General features: G+C 34.2%; 2 protein-coding genes across 3 annotated transcripts; one reads left to right on the forward strand and one right to left on the reverse strand.

Annotated features, from left to right (window-relative positions):
• The first annotated feature begins 7,693 nt into the window (after positions 1–7,693).
• Positions 7,694–17,961, forward strand: LOC130797581 (uncharacterized). The gene is made up of 15 exons (XM_057660215.1): positions 7,694–8,072; positions 8,174–8,288; positions 8,914–9,025; positions 9,118–9,162; positions 9,269–9,336; positions 9,418–9,472; positions 9,578–9,657; positions 11,555–11,638; positions 13,524–13,637; positions 13,941–14,059; positions 14,185–14,302; positions 15,895–16,025; positions 16,152–16,305; positions 16,419–16,498; positions 17,485–17,961. The coding sequence occupies exons 1-15, from the start codon at positions 7,771–7,773 to the stop codon at positions 17,576–17,578; spliced, it is 1,671 nt and encodes a 556-aa protein (XP_057516198.1). The 5' UTR covers positions 7,694–7,770; the 3' UTR covers positions 17,579–17,961.
• LOC130797580 (chloride channel protein CLC-b-like) lies at positions 17,882–22,742 on the reverse strand. 2 transcript variants are annotated; one of them, XM_057660213.1, is made up of 6 exons: positions 22,397–22,742; positions 22,111–22,311; positions 21,644–21,821; positions 20,504–21,036; positions 18,238–19,390; positions 17,882–18,136 (listed from the first exon to the last, which is right to left on the reverse strand). In XM_057660213.1, the coding sequence occupies exons 1-6, from the start codon at positions 22,639–22,641 to the stop codon at positions 18,029–18,031; spliced, it is 2,418 nt and encodes an 805-aa protein (XP_057516196.1). In that variant the 5' UTR covers positions 22,642–22,742; the 3' UTR covers positions 17,882–18,028. The 2 variants fall into 2 exon arrangements, with proteins under 2 accessions (XP_057516196.1, XP_057516197.1); XM_057660214.1 differs by having other exon boundaries at positions 22,426–22,562.
• Between the last annotated feature and the right edge of the window lie 628 nt (positions 22,743–23,370).

The raw sequence follows: 23,370 nt of genomic DNA on the forward strand, positions 1-23,370 counted from the left end.
AAAAAATGTATTTTCAATAGTGTTGTGTACCTAGACTGTTTTCCATTTCGGATATGTGGCTCTCGAACTAGATCTCATTTCTCCACGCACTTTCTTCATCGTGCTGAAATGCATGAAAAAATTATAACTATTTATATATCAATGCATGTAATAATATTAATGTTATATATATATATATATATATATATATATATATATATATATATATATATATATATATATATATATAGCACTTAAATGAAATTGGTAAAATTTATAAAATTACGCATTCAACACGGCTTTGAATTTTGTGTTGCGAGGTGGGTTTTGAGCTTTATGTAACGAGTCGGAGACGTGCACGGTATTATTCAAAGGACATATGACCAAAAGTATCTAATGCAAACTACAAGCGCAAATTTAAAATCAACAAATTAGAAAATATGTGAACTTAGATAAAAATCAAAAAATAAGTTCGATTTCAAAAATAAAACCTACTCTTCCACATATGGAGCCAGAATGAACGTGTGTTTAGATGCAAGCGAATTTTTCAAAGCAATCTCAATGTATGCTTTGACGTCATCTGGCACATTTACGCATCTATTACCCGAAATCGTTTTAGAACCATCCAATTTTTATTGGAGGTTCGCAACAGTTCCTCAAAGCCGCACTAAACTCACGAATAAGAAAATTTTGTCTGTAATTCGGTTATTAAAACAATTAAACAATAAAGTCCAAATTGTAAGATAGTGAACATCACCTCATGTAGACATGGATAAAAGCTACATTCAACATGTCTCCTCTCAAAAATTGCCCAATGTCACTAGGACCGATAATTACAAAAGGGTTTTCAGCAAAGCTGAATTGGTCCTTCTGTAAGCCTAGCAAGATTGGGTCCTCCTTATACATGCGAGATGCATATGTATGCAGCCATTTGCAATCCGGAAAGAGATCTTTTAGCTCCGCATCAGTCAAAATTAGATTGGTTGCCATCGACTTTGAACTAGCCGACACCTTTGATGAGTAATCGATCTCTCTCTTAGAGCCCTTTGAACTCTTTTGCTATTTGAATTTATACAATTCAATTAGTGTAAGCATGCAATTAAAATAATAAAAATAAATAAGATACAAATGTTTATTATTGAAAGATACCACAATACCTTAGTCGGAGGCCCTTTAGCATTCCCAGCCCCTTTACGCTTGTAATGCGTTAACCCCACACCTAAGACACTTTTCTAAGTTCTCATTTTCATTTCGATACAATACACAATCATTCGGACACGCATGAATCTTCTGGTACTCTAAGCCGAAAGGACACATGAGCTTTTTGGCATAATATGTCGACTTTGGAAGTTCATTTCCCTAAGGAAGCATCTCATCTAACGCTTCTAATAACATTGTGAAACTAGTGTCACTCCAATTGAACTTTGACTTAATGTTGAAAATTGTCAACACGACTGTTAGTTTGGTGAACTTCGTACATCCAGGGCACAACGACTTTTGAGAAGCCTCTGTCAACAAGTCAAATACACGAGGACGTTTTCCTAACTCATCCTAGACTCTCTCCATCATCTCATTAACACGATCTACATCCTCATCGACATTCTCTTCATCTGTCTCATACCCATCAACACAATCTACTGCATCCTCATTGATATCGGCCACATTATTGACATCCTCAACAACACTTTTCTCTTTGTAAACTCCCTCCTCACCATGCCAAACCCAAACATGATATTGAGGCCTAAACCCACGTCGAAGTATGTGCTCCCTAAGGAAATGAACACTATCTACCTTTGATACATTGCCACAAGTGACACATGGGCAATAAAAACCAACTCCCCTCGTCCTAACTTGATGTTCAACCGCAATACTACAGAATTCTAATACGCCATCAATAAATTCTGACGATTCAATGCCTCCGTACATCCAAGAACGATCTTTTGTCATCCTAAGTGTGATTAATTAATTCAAAACAAAATTAATACACAACTTTTAACATATATAATGAACCCTAATTAACCCAAATTAACCCTATTTAACCCTATATAACCTTTATATTATTTAAAGTAATCAAACTATGTATATTTTAATTACAAAACATATATAACAAAAAAAAAGCATTTTTTTTAATCAAATACACATAAATCAATATAATAAGAAACTAATAATATACAACTACATACATAAGTAAATTATTCACATTCAATCTACCCTAAAAATCCTAATTAATTAAAATTATTCACATTCAAATATTCATGTACATACTTAAGTAAATTATTCACATTCAAATATAAAATACATATACCTTGGTAATTAAATATGATAGTTTTGTTTCTACAATAGGATTATGTAACCTACAATGAAAAACAAAATCAAAATTAGTATAAAAAAAGACTGAATCCTTATTAAAACACAATGAAGCTATTCTTGAAGAACTTAAACAAAGATTGAAAAATTTATACCTTAAAGAAGAACAAGCTTAGCCCTAATTTCTTGGGTTTTAGAAGGGAAAGCAACAATGGTGGGTTGAAGAACTTAAACAAAGATGGAGAAGGAAATTCATGCAATGGGTGGTTATTGAAAAACACGTACAGTAGCAGTCGTGGGGTTTGGAAGATGATGAACGAAATTGAAGAGAAGAACACAATAGCAGTAGTGGGTTTTTGAAGAACTTGAAGAGATTTTTATAGAGATTTTCGTGGGTTTTTGAAGAAACTTTTGAAGAACTTGAAGAAGAAGATAATCGTTGTCGTGGGTTTTAGGAGAATACAACAATTATATGAGAGTTTTGAGCAAATGAACGTTGAAAAGCGGGTTTTTAATTTTTTAGAATCATTATTTGCTGCGAGCTGCCAAAAACCGCAGCATATACTCCACATGTGCTGCGCGCTACAACAAAATCGTAGCATTTGATTAACTTTTTTTTTGCGAATTCTTTTATGCTATTTTAAGCTGCGTTTAACAAAAACCGCAGCAACTGAGTAGTAGCAGATATGTTTTTTTCCACTAGTGCTACCAAATCTATGGCTACTCCTCTACCAGTTCATCTTAAATTACAAGCAAGCAACTCTCCTTTATTTTGTCTCATCCTCATCGACAATCTCTTCATCTGTCTCATGCCCATCAACACGATCTACTACGTCCTCATTGACATCTACATTATTGACATCCTCAACAACATTTTTTTCTTTGTAAACTCCCTCCTCACCATGCCAAACCCAAACATGATATTGAGGCCTAAACCCATGTTGAAGTATGTGCTCCCTAAGGATATCAACACTATCTAGCTTTGATACATTGCCACACTTGACACATGGGCAATAAAAATCAACTCCCCCGTCCTAACTTGATGTTCAACGACAATACTACAAAATTTTTAATACGCCATCAATAAATTCTGACGATTTGCTTCTATACATCCAAGAACCATTTTTTGTCATCCTAAGTGTGAATAATTAATTCAAAACAAAATTAATAATCATATATACTTATTTATACCAAGCATATTTAACCCTAAAAATATATACTTATTTATACCAAATATATTAACCCTAAATATATATACTAATTCTATATAAGCACTATATTGTGTTCTAAAATAAAATCACTTAGAATAATTAACATTGTATACTTCATACTTCATACTTCATACTTCATATTCTAATTTTTTTTAACCAAACATATTCTAATTCTATACTTCATACTTCAATATAAGCACTACATTGTAATTAAAATCATATTCAAAATATAAATAATAAAATAAAATAATTTAACCCTAAAAATATGTATATTTTAAGTACAATAATTAAAATCATATGTACAACAACAAACCACATTTTTAACAAAATACACATAAATCAAAATATTTAACAAATTTTGAAAAATATCAAGCTCATAAACAACAACTTCACATAAGTAAAATTACCTTGATATTTAGATGATAATATTATGTCCTCTAAGTGAAGATGAGTTACCTACAATGGAGTAATAATATAGAAAAATTAGTTCATAACTATTTTACAAAAAAATGTTAAAATAAACCCTAAGAAATATACCCAACAATGGTGTTTTAAGAAAGGGGAAAAACCTAGGTAATTGAAGCTTGAATTTTCGGCTGAAAGGGGAAAAAATCAACTGAAAATTCGTGGGTTGTGGGAAGTTTGAAGATGAAACAACAAAATGAACGTTCAGGAAGATGAAGATGAAAATTCGGTTGAAAGTTTGAAGATGAAATAGCAAGAAAATTCGAAGAGCAAAAATTTGAAGGAAGAAGAAGGGTTTGAAGATGAAATAGCAAAAAAATTTGAAGAGCAAAAGTTCGAAGGAAGAAAAAGGGTTTGAAGATGAAATAGCAAAAAAATTCAAAGAGCAAAAGTTCGAAGGAAGAATAAGGGTTTGAAGATGAACGTTGTTGCAGTCTTATGTGGGAAGCTTAATGCAAAATAATAAAACAATAGGCATGCAAGTGTATGTGGCGGGTTTTCTTAAATTTTTTTTTATAAAGTATATGTTGCGGTGTTATTAAGAACTGCAGCCTTTAAGTGCTTTATTCTGGGTTGGACTTTGAAAAAAAGAAAAGAGCAAAGCACATATGCTGCGGTTCACAAAAACCCGCAGCCTTTAATGGGTTATTTGCTGCGGTTCTCATAAAACCGCAGCCTTTAATATTATTTTTTTTCCTCGTTTTTTATCCTATTTTATACTGCGTCTGTAAAAAATCGCTGTATATGTGGCTCAGCAGATGAAGTTTTTTCCACTAGTATAGAATATCAAATTTCACATATACAATAAATCATATCTAGATCATATAAACACTTATATACTTCGCTTTATTGTAAAATTACTTTTTTCGTAGAATGTCAAATAGATTTCACATTCGCAAAAACATTCTCAATATGTTTTATAACACCTACTTTGATTCGTAACACAAATATTATTCTTCTTAAAAGAATAATACTTACGATCCTTCCTTAGTCTCCTAGTTGGTCTGCAACACATAACTTAGCCCTCTGACGCTTGGATTTGTGCTCCATGACACTCCCATCATCCTACTTTACATTGTCATCGGACTTCTCAACGTTCTCATCATCCTTAATGTTCTCAACAGCATGAATTTGCTTCTGGTTTTTCCTGAAATAGAAATTATGACTTGAAGTGTACTGTGTACATATTGTGGGTCAACAGGGTGCATCTTCTTTTTAAGGGAATTCATTTACTAAAAATTTCAAAGTTAAAAGTACTTGGTGGAGAAATTTTATTAAGATGAGTGACATTTTAAGAAGTTTTCTCGAATATGCACGACTGAAGTCAAAGTGTGCCGAAAAGACTTATATTGGTCAACCTTCATAGATAGTCACTATCGGTCTGATGGGGCTGGGGTGTACCAGGAGTTGATCATCAAAAATACTTATTCCCTTTTCCTTACCATCCATACCAACACCTTATTTGTGAATAAAAACCTAAAATTAATCAAAAATCCGAAAATAATTTTTTTATCGAAATTACTAATTTTAGCAGAGGAAATATATAGTAGTGAAATTTCAAATGATTCTATTTTGTGTTTATTTTGAACTTTAAATAAATTTAAAGTAGACTTTTCTATTGGTAAGAGTAAAAGTGTAAAATAAATACCGAAGTCTTTTGATGATAAATACTCCTTGATATTAGTAATTTTCTCTTATTTATTTATTTTGTCTTATTTTTTTATCAGGTCAAATGATTTATGATTTATTTTGTTCTACTTCCTTTTATGGTATGTCGTATTTAAAATTTTAACAAGTCTTGTATGTGAACGTCAACTGTGAGACAAAACAATACAAGCAACCCATTAGTAAAAAAATTAAAAAGACTGAGAAATTTAAATTAACATTTGTACACAAAGCAGTTTTTTTTAATAGTTTCGTATGACCCAATTGAGGTCGTCTCACGGTGAGACAACCTCAATATAGAACGTGCACTATAATCAGTTATTAATTTTACAAATGAAATTCTGCCGAAACTTCATCCTTTAATTGGTGCCTTGGGACTCCGAATCCTGAATCCGCCACTGTATACATGTATCTCATAATGATACAAGTAGGAATGGTCATGGGTCCAGGACCCTGTAAGACCCGGCCCGGACCCGCCCCTTTTATAAGGGTATGGGTCTTAATTTTTGAGACCCGTCGGATCCGGGTCTGGATCCAAAAATTTTTTGACGGGTCCGGGTTCGGGTTCTAAGGTGAAGACCCGGACCCGGACCCGGACCCTAAACTTTTAAATTTTAAATTTTATATTTTTGAATTCTGAATTTCTGATATTATGAATGGATGGCGTGGGGCGTGGGCCATTCTCATTCTCAAATCCAGTACATTAGCAATTCTCAGATTCGAAAACCCTAGTTTCTCTTCTCCAGTTCTCTCTAACCTCGTCGGCTCGTCCTCTACCTCTAGTCCTCCCTCCTCCGCCTCTGCGACATCACCATCGCCATAGCCATCGTTGTTGACTGTCTACTCCACTTGAGTGGAGATTCCAGGTATTGTTTAATCAATAAATAAAAATTTTCAATTTCTTTTTTTTTTTCTCGCAATTATACATCACAATTTCAATTTTCCTTTTTGCATCTCCAAACAAAATTCCAAACTTATATTTCACACAAAAAGAATAGGAGAGATACATGAAGGAAGCCGGCACCGAGAAGAAGAAAGTCTGGCGATCGGCAGCTGGGAATTCGCAGGGCGGTGGTACCGATACTCCACCTAGGGTTTTGCCTCTTTATCTCTCCCCTATCGTTCGTTTTTTACATTTTGTTGACCAATTTGTGATCATTTAGGGTTTTTGTTACTCACAGATCTTGATATTTGTTTGTTATTTTGTCACATTTGCGGCTTTTGGTTTCGAAATGTTATTCATTTTTAGTAAAATTGTTTTCGATTGAAAATTTACAGCGTTTTTGATCATGAAATCAGTTTTAGAGTCGGTCGTGGAAGATTAATGCGATTATATTGATGTTTAGATGTTGTGATGAATGTAAAGATTTATGGAATAATAATGCTTATTTTTTTGTGTTATTTTTTATGCATGTGGTTTATATTTAAGTCGAAATGTTGCGATGAATGCACAATTGGATCTTGAGGAAGTTGAAGAAGATTGATCAAAGTTTATTGTAATATTTAATGTTATGGAATATAAACTATGTTTCTCATTTAGTCTTTTATATTTGATTTTTAATTATGTATTTAGACAAGTGTTTTTACATTTTAGTAATTATTTTGTATTTGAATTTCATGGACTCGAACAAGTATTTGTAATACGATAATAAGTTGCTTACAAAAATATAAAAAAACTCGAAAAAGGTTCAATTTTGACAAATCAAAGAGGCTTTGTATAAGACCCATTAAGGACTCTAGACCCTGTCAGACCCGTAGGGTCCGGGTCTGAAAATTTTGGACCCTTAGGGTCGGGATCCGAGTCTGGATCCAAAAAAAATAGGGTCCGGGTCCGGATCTGGCCAGACCCGCTCCAAACCCGCCCCATGACTATCCCTAGATACAAGTGTATATAACAATGTGTTTTAGTTGGTCAATTTTGCAGTTGACTTAAATCATCTAACAATTTTATAATTTTTTTATTATTCAAAAATCAACTGATAACCAATTTAAAAAGTCAATTATCAAACCCTAATTCTAAAAAGATTTTATACGGTTGACATAGATATTGTTTACAAAGAAATATTAAAAAATTTTGACAGAGTACTATCATATTCATGTAGGAGTAGGACTAGAAGTAGAAAAGACCATATCCATTTCCGCCATGGAAGCAGCAGCACTAACCTGCAAACTGCAAAATAGTTTAAAGCCTTCAATCTCCTCCGCCATGGCAGTCTCGTTTCTCTCTCCTCTTCATCTCTCAGTCACTTCCACTACTCTTTTCTCTCAACGCCGCTTCATTTCCTATACTCTCCGCACCCAACCATCTCCGCCACCAGCGTCTACATCTCTAACACAACCACCACCTACTTCTCTTGTCTTAAACCCTAATAACATCCCCAATTCTTCATCTCCAGATTCTTCTCCTCCTATATCTTGCGCTCTTCAATGCCCCCATTTTCAATCGTATGTTCTCTACTCTACTCCTAGTCTGCTGCAATTTCAATTATGCTATATTTCTTTTTTTTTTTGTTGGAATTTTGAATTGTTTTTGTCATGTTGATTAGTTGCTCGGGTTGTACGCACGAATATGACCTTCACCGTCCAGGCATTGTTGATGAGGCTGCTGACTTCTTTGGCAATCTTGGTGTCTCCGATTTTACATTTGATAGTTGCAGATTGGTATGTTATTAATTTTTTAATGCAATTTAGAATTAGGTTTATTTAGATAATTATAATCGAGTTTGTTTGGTTTCATTGCTGACAATTAAGTTTTTTAATGCTGCTAACTATCAATTTAATTGTTTTAGTGTAAATTTATGCGAATGCATATTTCTTGTTCATGTGAATATGCTGTATGCTGTATTGATAGTATTATGCAATTTAATTTTCAGGTGGATGAGTTGGGAGAATTTAGAAAAAAATTTGATTTGTATTGTTGGTATTATAAGAGAGAAAAAATATATGTATGAGAAATTGAGAATTAAATTTTAAAGAATGTGGTAGAGACATTTTGTGAAAGGAAAATGTTGCGAAGTCATTGGTATATTCCATACAAGAAAATGTAGCAAATTGAAACAGAGGGGTACATTGTAATTGTGGTTTGAAATTCAAGTTGCTGAGTTTATGCAATTCTTTTTTAGTAACTTTTATTATTACTATTGTATACCTACATTCTTCTGGTGGTGTCTGGTGTGTAAGTGGCTCAATTAGAATTTCTTGGTATGGTTTGGTACATTGTGATTTCATAGAGCAGTTTTGAATTGATTTATTTTTAACCCTTAATTATGTGGAATTCGGAATGCAGTATGGATGGAGATGTCGAGCAAAGCTTGCTGTTCGTGGTTCATCTGTGAATCCTCTAATCGGTCTCTATGAGGAGGGTACTCACAATGTTGTGGACATTCCACAATGCAAAGGTTAAAGTTCTATTCATCAATATATTTTGCTGTAATTTTGAAGACTTCATATTACTTGATCATGATTCATGTCTATTTGAACTGCATTACAGCTCATCATCCAAGTATTAATGCCGCTGTTGAGCTTCTTAGAAGAGGTGTGTTGTTTTTAGCTTGGTGTAGAGAATATTTTTACCTCACTCAAGATTTTTTTAGTTGTTGATAATATATAATATATTTTTCTCTTTACTGTGATGATTTTAGGTATTACTGAATTAGAAGTGGAGCCATATGATGAAGACTTGGGGACGGGTGAACTACGATATGTGCAAGTTAGTGAGATATTCAAGTTCACAATTCTTTTTTTCTGTTTCCTAATGTTCTTCAATTGAATTGATGTATATTGCATGCAGATGGCTGTGACAACACATAACACTTCACTTCCATTTTCTGAAAGATATAAAAAGGGTTTTTCTTTTACCAATGCTATTTTATATTTCAAGTGTTTATTTTGCTCTGTATGTTGATTTTTGTATCATTTTGAACCGTCTTGCCTGACATATTTGCTTATAGGGAAAGTACAGGTGAGCTTAGTTTGGAATTCAAGAAATGAGACTTCTCCAAGCTTTGAGAAACTCAATTCTTTGGCAAATGTAAGCTCTTTTGAAACTCAGAGTCTCCTATTGATATACTCCATTTAGAAGTGTTTATGGAAGGAAATCTCTTGGGAAATTATAAGGAATTATAAATTTATTTAGGAGTAGTGATTTTTCAGGATACCCAAATTGTGCTATAGGGATAATAAATATGATAGCGAGCAGAGTTGTGATATATTTTGTATAGCCCAACCCATAATATTACCCGCCCTTACTGTTAGAACCCAATGAGTCTTGAAGTTTCATGAACAATTGTAATATTAAACTTTGAAAAAGAACTGAGAGTGGGCAAAGGAGTTAACAGGGAGACTCTACCTTAGTCAATATGGTTTAGGTTTTTCCTTTATGTATCACCCAAAGAGTTAGGATTAAAAGACAATCGGGAGATGGGAATGAACCTAATCAGTCAAGATCTAAGAATGACTACAGGTAGTAGTTGAGGTTTATTGATTCCCTTGATAAAAGGGTATATGAGAAAATAGTGGCATAGGCTATGTTTGAGAATATGGTTACGTCCTCTCTTTAAGATTATGATTGCAATAAAGTTGTAAACTCTTTATTTCCTACATACTAGTTTCGAGGATTTGTTGGAAAATGGTCATACCTAGACCTTTCAATTTTTGATTGAAAAAATAGGTTAACCCCTGTATTGTTATGTATGTGCAGTTAAGTTATATGTGTATGCATATGATTAGAAATTTTGGAGAAAAGTTTGTGGGAAAGGAAGATGGGTTGATCTTAAGGTTTTTGTGCTTTTGTGTACTCTTATCATAATATCTGTTTTTATTAACTCTACTTTTTAGTATAAACATATAAATTTAGTAAACACTACAGAGTTGCAGCTAGTTTCTGTCACCCCTTATCTATTGTCAATTGTGGTGGGTTAAATTCTTTTTGCAAGAGTAAATAGTTGATTTGTTATTGTTAATATAGGAAGTTTAGTAGTTTTTTTAAATGAAATTGAATCAAAATTAGGACATTGTAAGATAAAGAATATAAAGTCTAATATTAGGATGGATAGGTTACCGAATTGTTAAATACAAATCTTTATCATATAGAGTTCATGATATTAGTTTGTTAATTAGCCTGGTTTTCTTATGGAAATATTTTGAATCTGTTGAACAACAACAAAAACACAACATGTGACTACCTCAATGCCATTAAGTGGGTCCCACCTAGGGTGGGGCTTTGGGGGGTGGGATGTACGCAACCTTACCATTTTTAGTGCAAACACATAAAAAGAGGTTGAATCTGATTAAGCCCTGGTGGCCAACATCATGTGTTTAACTTATATAAGAAGTGCTCATGATATGATGAGTCATTTTACTATAGTGCATTATATTAAATCTATCTTGTAATAAAATGTATAAGCTTACATGACATTCGTTTGACTTATCACGTTTAGGGAATCTTAACTTAAGTGGCTTGTATATGTTGGTACATCATTTCAGATCTATGAATGTGGATTGATAACAAGAATCGTAAAAATTGGTGAACATTGGTGTGTAATTACCTTAGTGCATAATTTTGAGTGGAAGAATTGAAACGCATTAAAAAATTATGGTGCAGATAAGATTTATATACTTGCATCCCTGCAATGTGAAGGGTGTGCTTTATGTGAGTGCTGAAAATTTAATCTTTGAAGGGATGGTTTGAATCTTTTGATCATAAATTGGATACTCTTTATTTCATTTTAGTCAATTGTTGCATCTTTTTCATAGTGTTTATGTTGGATGGTGTTCTGCTCTAGTTTGCTAATTTACATACTATTACTAATCTTTGGAAAATTATTGACCAACTGCATTAATGTTGTCTTTTGGGCACAATATCATTTTTTGGTGTATGTTCCCTTGTTTTATTGTTGACTTTGCATTAAGCTGACTGTGGATTTCAGTTTCTGTGGACAAATGGTGGCCAAAGGTGCAAAATTCATCTAATTCACTCTGTTTGGGCCAACTTTCAAACATCAAAGAACAATGTAAGTTAATAATGTATGGATGTTGATCTCCCATGTCATAATGTGTCAAACATTTAATAATGAAGATGATGATATTATGCTAAGATATTGCTATGAAACAAGAAATTTTGGTTTTAGGTTGTAGTACATTCTACACCACGAGTTTTATGAATTTATTACTTGAATGTTTCTCTATGGGATATTCTGCTTGCTCTGAAATTTATTTCTCTTAAATAATCCATATTGCCAAAAATGGGGATTGAGTGATTACTCCCTCAGTCCTGGCGTAGTTCCTTACATTTTTCAAGGCTGAGAGTTCTATATAACAAACTGTAGGATGGTTATCAATTATACTGGGGTGTTTTTTTATTAAGTGGAGATGTTGTGGGTAGAGAGAGTGAGGGTTTAGGCATGAGATGGTTCAAGGGAGACAAGCAAGAAATAGAAAACATGCCATTCTACAAATGGAAAAGGAAATTGTTAAACTATTAAGCATTGAGGGAACATGTGTGCATTTTTGCTCCTCGAGCAGGCAGGGGGAGCTGGGATCATTCTTGCTGGATAAGACGTAGAAAAGAAATTCAAATTATAAAATGTTTTTGTAAATTGACTGAGAAAATAGAGATAGATGCTACATTGACCTAAAATGAGTTGTTATGTTGCCAATTTAAACAAGGCCAATATTGTTGGGAATTGAAATTCATGCAATGTTGGATTGGAGTCACTAATGTAAATGGATTTAAAACAAACCAGTATAAAACAAATATGAGTATGCTAAATTGTTAAGGTGAATGAGTAGACTTACCTAGAAGGATAAATTTCAAATGCCACATTAGTTTATGTTGCTTTGGTCTTGGGCAAAGACGATTGAAAACTCACAAGTTACAAATATGGGAAGTTGGAAGTTTAGAATCATAGAAGAGAAGATGTAAGCCGAAGATGACTTGGGTAATACAAGTTAAGAATGATATGAGATTTTAGGATCTACAAACACATGTGACAAGACGTACAATTGAACCGAGGGGGAGAATTTGGAAATTGGAATTAAAATTTTTAATTCATATGGATACATTGTTAGATAGGATCAAATGGAATGATGCATTGTGATTTGTGATAGACAATCTCATACATTGGTTTGTTTTGGTTCTTGAATCCATAATGCGAAAATGCGGTCTTGGTCGCGGTTAATGCAATAACGGAATGAAGCAATTGTCGTACTACTAAATTTTGGCCAAAATCATGAGATGTCCCTTAAACTTGCCTAAATACAATTAAAAACCATTGAAACCCCTAATGCGATACATTGCAATCTTATTTTTGCAGTATGCTTGTAGCTTACCCCATATTTTGAGATTATGACTTTGACATTGTTCTTGCTATTGTTAAACAAGCATGCAATAAAAAAATTGTTTTGTTAATATTTAAAACTTTTTATCTACTAAATTATATCAAATTTATTTTGTTCTTTGTTTGTCCATTCCAAAAATATTTGTTTTTTGGCTTTACAAATTGATGGATTATACTAATATGACTCATTATATAATATCCGCATATTTATGTGAAGTTGTAGATGATATTTGCTATCAATGAAAAATCAAAAGCAACCTCTTTGTTATTACGAGTGTATGGTTCCCTAGGTGAGAGTTCCTTAATGCCATTTGGGTAACAAGTTTCTGTAATGGAGTGTCTTGGTTTTCCTCTGTTAGAAACTTTACGCATTTGCATTGTGTTAATTTTTCATGCTTTATACACGTGGAAAGAAAAATGACACTTTTTATTGGGTTCTGTGATACTGGCATACTGCTCCATGTATTGTAGCATTGAACTAGACAACTTGAAATTCTGCTGTACTTAATCAACCCATGCTGAAGTTTTCCTCACATCAAGACACTTACTGGTCATGCAGATAATTTTTGGCAATAGATGGAGACATCTTATCGGTGATAGAGACTTTTGGGAGCAAGTTGGAGGAATTGATATTTATTTGACTCCTTCCAGCTTTGGACAAGCTAATACACGAGTATGACTCTAGTCTTTATGGAACTGTCTTGACTACTTACACTTTAGTAAACTGCTGTAATTCATCTGTGTTAAAATATTTCGAGCAATATATTCACTGCAATTTAGTGTATCACATTATTCTGTTTCATGCTTTTTTCTTTTGAATTTGTTTTAGTTGGATACTAGTAAGGCAATAACATTCAAAACATGATGTGGTGCCTCTTACACCCCTTGAAACTATTCACAATTAAATTGTTTGTTTGGTCTTTCAGCTAAAAATCAAAACCTAATTTTAAAAATCCTTTCTTCTGTGGTCTTTCAGGCCTTTGATTCATTACTCCGCAGGCTACATAAGTATGTTCCATATGGATCATCAGTAGCTGATCTATACGGAGGAGCTGGTGTTATTGGATTATCATTAGTTGTCTCAAGAAAATGTCGGTAAGAACCTGTCTTTACTTCTAGGGGATTATACTCCCTTCGACTAATATGGAAACTGATCTCCATTTTGTCTTTTAATGCTACTCTGTTGTCTTTTCTGGCCCTCTGTCAAATGAGGTTTTCAGGAGTGTTAAATGTGTTGAGATTAACAAGGAATCAAAGTATTGCTTTGAAAAGACAATCGGCCGATTACCAAATAATGTTGACAGCAGCATGAGCTGGAACCATGCAGATGCTTCTCTGGTAAGCTTCAGTCTTTCACTCTTTCTAATAAGTATACACTGAAAAATTTTTTGTAATACTTTTTTATTCATGGATACCACATGTAAGCTTCAGTCTTTCACTCTTTGTAAATAGTTAGCTGTGAGATTAGAAGCCCGATAGAACTTTCAAAGACCTGTGTAAGTGAGCCATAGCAAGTCATCAACAAACATCAACTGAGTGCACTTCAATCATTTTGTGATAATATGATTGTCTCGCTTAGTACATTCAGCAAGCCTTACCCATATGCCTTGATAATATGATTGTCTTAATCCTTCGAAGCATTAGTAAGCATAGTAGGATAGCCATTAATTAATTTGGAGAAGGAAATTTAGGAGCACTCTGTATCCAGTCAAACCTTTGGGAAAGTCTAATTGTATTTCAAAGAGCCTCCAAAAAGCTCCATTCATGAAGTCATAAGCCTTCTTTGAATCCACTTAGATATTGCATATGGGAGACATGAGCTCTGGGATAATGATATGAGCATCACATATATTATCATCATGCTCTCATGAGTCAAGAATAAACAAGTCTCCTGAACTGCCTCTCAGAACATCTTTTGCATTGTAGAATCCGAGTACTTGGTCTTGCTCGGCAAAGGAAGCATTTACCAATTCAGGAAAAAGAGTTGATATGCTACAGTTTGTGATAGAATAGCTTGCAAGACATCTAAAACTTGAAATGAAGTCCCATAGTTCTTAAAGAAAAGGAAATTGAATCCATCAATGCTGGATTTTCATTTCCAGCTAAAGCTATGTCAATTTCAGCTGCAGACAGGCACATCAAAAAAATCTTGGTCATCCTACTTAAAGCAACCCCCTTTCTAACCACTTCTAGATCTCTTTAGGCACTAGGAAGACAATCAACAGTGTATTATCTAATCACTCAGTAGTCTATACAATAAGTCTGTTTGAGCTTTGACTTCTGTAGATTCAAACTTGCATGTTTTCTGTATATCTGGTTGACTTATATGGATTTCTTCTTTTTTTTTTTTTTTTTTTTTTGTTATATAGCCAATCTTTACATTTCATAGATTCTGTGAACAGTAAAGCCTTTGCTTATTCTCTGGTGGACTGACTTTGATTAAGGGCCAATAATGGTTTAAGTAATTTGAAATTATGGCAAGCTTGGTCCACTCTACTTATTTAAATCAAACTGCTGTTTCCTATTTATTTCAAAAAGCGTGAGAAAGATTGCGAAATACAAAAAAACATTTGATATGTGCCAACTTCTATACTTTTTGATGCTGTACTTGATGTGTGAATGCTGTAAATAGCTGTAAAATTATGAAGTTTTTTACATCATGTCTTTTTGCATCTTATAGCTGTAAAATAAGGAAGTGTGTGCAGATGATAAGAGGTTTCTAGTATTGAACTTTCCATTCTAATCTTAAAAGTATAATCTGCTACTGATCAACTGGGATGTTCGATTTTTCGTGTATTCAAATATGTATTAGATGATACTTCTTTGTCGCAAATCACCTCCATTCTGCCCTCCCATTTCTTTCTGTTTCTTCTTTATGGGATGGTTGTGGATATAATTTGTCATTCAATAATGTTCTGTTAATGGAACAGGAACCTCTTTCTTGGCTGATAGGATTTGATGTAGTTGTGGTTGACCCTCCCAGAAAAGGGCTGGATAAGTCACTGCTTAGCGCATTGCAAACAATATCATCAGTAAAGCGTAAGGCAATCACTTCTTCCAGGTAGTCTTTTTCGTCCTTATAGTCATGACCTGAGAGTCAAGAATATCACATTTACGTACTTAATGTATCCTCGTCATCTCAAAGTGTAACGAACTCATTTCCAAATGCTATCTGTTACATTTTTAGCTCTCCCTCAAATGTGAAAGATGAAAAGAGACCATGGATCTTGCGAGAAAAGGAATCTTCTATCAGCATTCAAAGCACAACAAATGAATTAGAAAGTGATGTGCTTCCCCAAACACTAATATATATAAGCTGTGGATGGGATAGCTTCAAAAGGGTACTAATGATAATTTTTGATCATATATTAATTATTGTGGTGTGATATTGAATTGTCTTTTGAATTAGAACATAATTTCCAAATTAATTTCTAATGCCATCGTTAATATATAGGACTGCAAACAGTTGTTATCAAACAAGGCCTGGCATTTGGATAATGCTCATGGCTTCAACTTCTTTCCTGGAACACAGAGGTATGCATTGAATCCCCTGTCAACATTCTATTTTGAGCAGTTTCATTTTCTTTCAACTGTATGTATTGCTTTTTTTTTGAAAGAACTATATTTATTGTTTTGGGATAACCATTCGCGTACTAATCAGTTTGTCAAATGGACTACACCATTTTGGTTCGACTAAACTGAGACAGAACGGTCTTATTCTCTGGGCCTAGTTATGTACAGAGTTCAACCAAGCGGTCAATGTTTACTTGTTTATGTAGTGACTATTAATACCCATGAAACTGAAATTAACCCTTCACTGACCTTCCAACTTCCTCGTTCTTCACTCTATTGTATGTCGCTGTCTACACTGTAATATCACTTTGTATGATTGTGGGTGTGACGCTTGAAGGGGTTGTTGATTGTTAATATTTTTGGAATATGGGGTTGTACCATAGTGTAAAAATAAGACCGCATCGCATCGACCGCATTGTAAAGGTTTTCAAAATAAACGAACTGATATTCCCCATGTTGTAACTGTACTTTTGGGTTTAGAAGTCATTTATGACAATGAATTAATGTACTACTTAAACAACTAATAAAACATCTGTAAAAAATGTCATTTTACTTGTTGAAGCAAATGAACTATTAACTATCAAATATTTATTAATTTTACCAAATATGTTTATACAATTCATTAATCCAACAAGTTAAACAAACTTGTTAATCCAATTCACAATCAGTTGTCAATTAATGAAATGGACTTTCTATTACCACCTATCCGCTACACTCCCAAATAGGACTATCATTTTGAAAAAAGAAAAATTGTTATTCAAATATTGAGCTGGCCTGAAACAGATCAAAATTTGATACTAAAGTTCCAAACCAAAACTTTACCAACCGAAATCTAGCTCAATCATCCAAATGCTTAGATTTCTGCCTCTAATTAGGATGCCATTGCTTAACGGTGCTTGTTCTCACCTTGTCGTAACTGATAACCGTATTGTTTTCTTACTGTGCAGTATTGAGGTTTTGGCCATATTCAGAAGGGGTTGTGGGTCGAGTCTAAAGAAGAAGGGATCCAAAAAGAAGCCTAAGAAGTCAAAAAGAGGATGAATATGGCATTGCATCTGCATTAGGCTTTGGTTCTTTCTTCAAAGTTACACACTTTGCATCTACAAGTGGCTTGAGATCGAAAGCATCCAGGACATCAAAGATTAAAGAATATACGGTCCTATTAAGTACCTACATGTTTCATGTATGGCGCAGGCATCTACGTTTTGCGACAGTAATGGAGTAGAGCCAGAAAGAGGAGGAAAGCCATACATGAAATGTGACGGATGAGCTGCTGCCGCTCTTTCTGTAGTAGGAGTAGATGTTTTTGCTTTACAAGTGGTGAATATGTAATGTTCCGGCGAGTTTACACAAACTTTCTCATGACTAATCCTTTAGATGTACAAACTTGAACATATCATATTAGCAAAAAATATAAAATAAAATCGTGGAAAAAATGAAGAGCAAATCTGTTGATCTGAGACAAATTTTGCCCATCTAAGTATGTGGAACTCATTTCTGCTTTTCCCTGCCTTTGGACCTCGCAATATGTGGGAATACACTCTGAATATTGTGCGCTCTCAAGTCTTGCCTTGTTAAAATTCCAATAACAGGATATACCTGCACAAAAAAATCGTCTGATTAGGATTTGATTTTATGTTTTTTTCAAATTCATGGTAAATGTACTGATGAAAATTATGTCGTAACAGAATGTAACTTACGCCGGCTCCTTGGTACTTGGGTACGATGAGCATATGTCGAAGCGCAACCTGCCTGAACAGCACCATCGCCTTTGCTACCGACATGTCCTCTACTACAGTATAAGGAGTTTTGTTCGTGAATGGATGCAGATCAACATACATCTCCATTTCATGTTTTGATATGGCTACTTGTTCAAAGTCGAGGTCTCTTTCTGCCAATTCAACCCAGGTAAATTTCTCCCTAACTTCCCACTCCTCTGTTTTTCTTGGCTGTTGTACGAACCACTTTTTCTTTAGCACAGCTACGAGATGAGCTCTTAAAATCAGCCCGTGCAGCTCCCTTACCTTTGTCCCTTCACTTGTTGGAATTGTTGCGTCATCATCTATGACAGGGAATCCATTGTGGGTTGTGTTTTTCAGCACGTCTACAATGCGAGATACCTTTTCAACTCCTTGAAGACTGACCAAAGGAGGCTTTACATCAGCAAGCTCTCCGACAGTCAGATTCCTCATCCATGGTTCAGGGTTTGCATCTAAGAAAGGTAGGCCTTTAAGGTGTAGTATAATCTCGTAGATGCTAGGATTGAAGCAATCTCCCACAGATTTTGCTATGAGAAGCACAAGCATCGTTATGGGGAGTAACAGTAGGTTGTTGGTGAGTTCGAGGAAAATCACACAAAGCGAAACAGTCATCCTCATTGATCCTGCCATGAGAGACGCTGCACCTAGGACTGCATAGAGACCTGGATCAATTTTTGTGTAACTTCCCATGGCAATACCAAGCAGACGCCCGTATGCAGAACCCATGAGAATGATGGGAAGGAAGAGTCCAGAAGGTACAGCAATGCCAAAGGTAAAGAGTCCCAAGATGCAGTAAAGAGCAAAGTAGATTAGGAGAGACACTGGGTGAAACTCGCCTCGGGTATTTGTGGAAAAGATGTTTCGAACAGCATCATCATTGGTGGAAAAGAGTAAGCTGGCAAGATCATTGTAATAGCCATTTGGGCAGTTGAATCTCTTGAAGTTTCCTGTTCTTCCAGTTGTGGAGCACTCGGAACTTGGAATGGAAGGATCACACTGGGTGCAACTAGCAAGGAAGGGCAGACTATACACACACACAGATGTAAAAACTGAGACTGTAAGGCTAAGAAGGATCTTAGCTAATTTTCCCCTCCTGCATCAAAACAAAGCAGGTTCAGAAACAAGGATAAGAACTCACTAAATATAACCCAATCAAAGACAAGATGGTGAAATTTGTGTGCAAATTACAGTAAAATGTTCCATAAAAATGTTCCAAGATGTGCATTTCCATTCCACGAGTGTCACAGTTTACAGGTAGGTATGTTGATGAAAACCAAATAAATGAATCTTTTTGTTACCATAAATCATCTTATAGAAAGTTGGAACACAAGATAATTAGAAGGAAAGCAAGAAGACCAATAATGACTTAGAGGGCTGGAGTAGAAAAGCATATTTTACTTAGAAGTTTAACATGGTATAAAATCGAAATGAATGAAGAATTTACGTGATTGACCACTAAAATTGATCTATTGGTTGATGTAGCGGACCACAATCTTTTGGGATTAAAGTTTTGCAATTGTCATGTTGTAGAAATCATTTTATAATTATGTTATCACAAGGGATAATTCAAGGAAAACCAAGCATTTTATCAACTTTCCCTTTTTTAATTGTTAAAGTACTCAACATAATACTGGTTTAGGACATTTTGGAACTGAAATGAACTTGCTATAATTAATTCATTGAATTGAATCGAGTCAAAATAATTGCATAGTGATTATTTGAAAGATAATGGGGTGGGCAATACTGAATGGAACAGAACTTCTTAGAACTAGGCAGGAAGCAAGTTTGGGAGAACAAATCAATAGAATAAGAGAAGTTGATTAGAAGTACTAAGTAGCACATGGAAGTATGACAGGATATCCTACTAATAAGTGGTAATGCTATCTTAGGTTGTAAGTCCCAACAGTATTGTGACACATACATGGTGGTTTGGAGAAGAAAACACATTGAATTTGATAATTCTGAAGTGTAAATGATTTCGGTTTATGAGCGCTTCTTATATGTGTGACTTTACAATGATGTTTGCAATCAAGGGTCAATCGGAAACACATTTGTTATCACAAGGGTATAGTTGCATGCATCAGACCCCAAAATCCCACCTGGTGGGAGCGCCCTGATGGGCAATGGCACTAGGTAATGGAATGCTATAAAAATGTTGTTTACTCTTTCTGTGAAACAATAGACCAGAAGGGACTTAGATACTTACTCATTAATGATACTGTAAAGTCTGAGAACTTTGTGCAGGACATAGTTGTAAAGACTTCCAAGAACACCACCAATTAGTCCTATAAGGGCAACCGGGATGATATCCATCATGTGGTAACGCACAGTTACGTTGCTCACATCAAACATAATGAGTCCTCCATTGCCAAAAAGGCCACATTGTCCCGCACTGCAGTACTCGATGAAAGCCCTGAGTATTACAACCACAACAGCTGTGCTAAAGAAAGTTCTCCAAAGCAGAGCACTCCTCCACCATGTTGCCACTTCTTCGAGAGCAAAGAGTACACCTCCTACCGGGGACCTAAACGCTGCACAAACTCCTGAAGAAGCCCCACATGTGATTAGATCTCTCCGGTCTCTGTCGTTGTTCATGTAACGATACCACCTCCATTTGACTCTATGCTTTTCTGTTCCGCCCTGGCCAAGTAACGAAGCAATGCATGATCCAATGTGCACTAACGGTCCTTCTTTACCAAGGTCTAAACCAGCTGATACTGCTCCAATGCTCCCAATTATCTGTCAGCATTATAGAGAAGTACCCATTTAGGCCATTACTTCATTTAGGCAATACATCTTCATATGTTAAGCCACAAAGTTGTGTTCACTATCTTCACCAAACTTATTTGTTTTTAACAAAACTTTGTGCAAGTATTTCATATTTGACTTATTATCATCCACATTCAGTGCCCTTCTTTTAGGTACCTTTATCCTATTTCTTGAATAGGACACTTTTCAATGATCATAACTTCCAAAGAAAGCATGTTAAATCCCTTGACCCTTTTGTGTATGCCTTTTTGTACAATTATTGACATGAATACTGATTAACACCAAAAGAAATGGAATTTTCTGAAATTGATCTTTCTGTAAAACAAATCACATCATACTAGTCCATTTTGTCATAAATATAATGCCTAGTTAAAATTTGAATTTGATTCAATATAACATCCTACCAAATTAAACATACCCAAATCAATTGATGACTCACCAAATCAATAAATATAATCTCGCAAATCAAAAAAAGCAAATTATGATATGCCATTTTAAGCGAATTACGAATTCAAGAAGTCAATTAGCCAGGCGAATTTATGTTACACGCTAATGAACATAGAAAGAACAGACTAACCTTAACAAACAAGGTTGGTGCCCCATACATATTGGGTGTATCAATACCATTAAGGTAAGCTTTAATTTCAGGAATACCAGGTCCAGCTGCTGTAGGAGCAAGGAATACAACTAGCACTGTTGCACTTAGAGTCAGCAAAAAATTTGCCCCAGTCAATGAAATCAATCCCATCATATACCTGCGTCATACCCATAAAATTTACACACAAATTTCAGTCTAAGATTTTCTGATCTTTGCTTTATATTTTGTCTTTTTCTTAATTTTTCCTTAATTTTTCTTAATTTTTATATTTTTGCAGTTTGTTACTTGGATGAACAATCGTTACACGATTCACTCGTCCCCTCGCAAATCCTAAAAAAAATTAATTGTTAGTCCGCTTTGGGTAGCCATTTCGAGAAAATAGTGGATTCAAAAAAGCGATTTAAATGATTTAACTAGCGAATTATGTTACAAGGGGTTGAACATACCTCTTTTGCTGAACGTAATCAGACACAAGCAACAACTTATACCCAGCAATATTCTCAACAGCAAGATTGATAAGAGTAGCAATAAGACCCGTTAACAATCCCACCAAAAATGCAAGTTTCCACTTCAAAAACACATATTGTAATACTTGAATTTTAGATCGACTTCTCCAATCTTGCCTAAACAGATCATTCTCATTGATCCTGCAAATACCCATTAATCAGAAACATTATCTTAAAATTACCCACAAAAAAAACATGATAAGATTGTAATATAAGGGAATTATACTCGTAATCGAGGCTTTCGATATAAGAAACCTTAGCTCCAACCATGGCTAAATGACTTGCAGAAAGTGTTCTGTTTCTCTTTAACAAAGGTTGATGCAGGGTATTACATTCAATGTCTGTTTCTCCATTGATAGATGTTTCTTCAGCTTCCATTTGTGGGGTAAATCGTTCATCCGAATGAGTTGACTCGTGATTTATTCCATTTGAGTTCATGTTGTTTGATGGTGGATCTCCAGTTGATTCCATTGTTTTCTAGGTGGGTGATCTCACTGTTTTGTTTTCTGCCTTTTAGTTCATAATGTGTTATTATAGGTGGAGAATGTAGGCCTAAAACACGTAAGTTATTCGATGAAAAACTCTAAAAATATTAAATTGTTAAATAGATAACACAATTAATATGAAGTTGTATAATATATAATATTATTATTAAATTAATGATTAAGTTGATTTTGCATATATAAAGTAGGTGGAAGAAATGAATTAATGAGATAAAAGAAGAAAATTAGTTTATAGATGTGGTCAAAAGAAAAAATCACTTATTACCAAAAAAGAAAAAAATTTAAGTATATGAACAAACTTAAATGAAACAAACTTAATTTTATACGAAAAGAAGAAGTAATATCTCAAATTGGCTACTTATAGTCGCTTACGTTTATCAGTTTGTCTAACATATGTCACAAAACATAGGTCAAGAGATATATTAATTATATTATTTAAATAATATTATTTAAGAGAATTCTCTTGGATATAATGATTTTTTATCATATTAATTTTTACAATAAATTAAGAAAAGAGAATATTATGATAATAGTTGATTAAGCAAAATAATTAATATTTTTCCCTTAACATATGCCGTTGTGGGATAGTGCATATAAAACCCTCTATCTCTATATTCCACTTTCCATTAATTGTGTTTATTTTTAATTGTATTATTATATTTGTAGGCCCATAAATTACAGTTAAATTGTTATTGTA

This window comes from Amaranthus tricolor, chromosome 13 (assembly GCF_026212465.1).
Source record: "Amaranthus tricolor cultivar Red isolate AtriRed21 chromosome 13, ASM2621246v1, whole genome shotgun sequence".
NCBI lineage: Eukaryota > Viridiplantae > Streptophyta > Magnoliopsida > Caryophyllales > Amaranthaceae > Amaranthus > Amaranthus tricolor.

Bases quoted from the DNA above. Each gene is read 5' to 3' on its own strand.
- LOC130797581 (XM_057660215.1), top strand. From the start codon at position 7,771: ATGGAAGCAGCAGCACTAACCTGCAAACTGCAAAATAGTTTAAAGCCT. The intron at 8,289-8,913 runs GTATGTTATTAA...TTCGGAATGCAG, and splicing joins CATTTGATAGTTGCAGATTG to TATGGATGGAGATGTCGAGC. The intron at 9,473-9,577 runs GTTTTTCTTTTA...ATTTGCTTATAG, and splicing joins TTCTGAAAGATATAAAAAGG to GGAAAGTACAGGTGAGCTTA.
- LOC130797580 (XM_057660213.1), bottom strand. From the start codon at position 22,641: ATGGAATCAACTGGAGATCCACCATCAAACAACATGAACTCAAATGGA. The intron at 21,822-22,110 runs GTATGTTCAACC...GGTATGACGCAG, and splicing joins GATTACGTTCAGCAAAAGAG to GTATATGATGGGATTGATTT. The intron at 19,391-20,503 runs GTAAGTATCTAA...GTTTTGATGCAG, and splicing joins CTTTACAGTATCATTAATGA to GAGGGGAAAATTAGCTAAGA.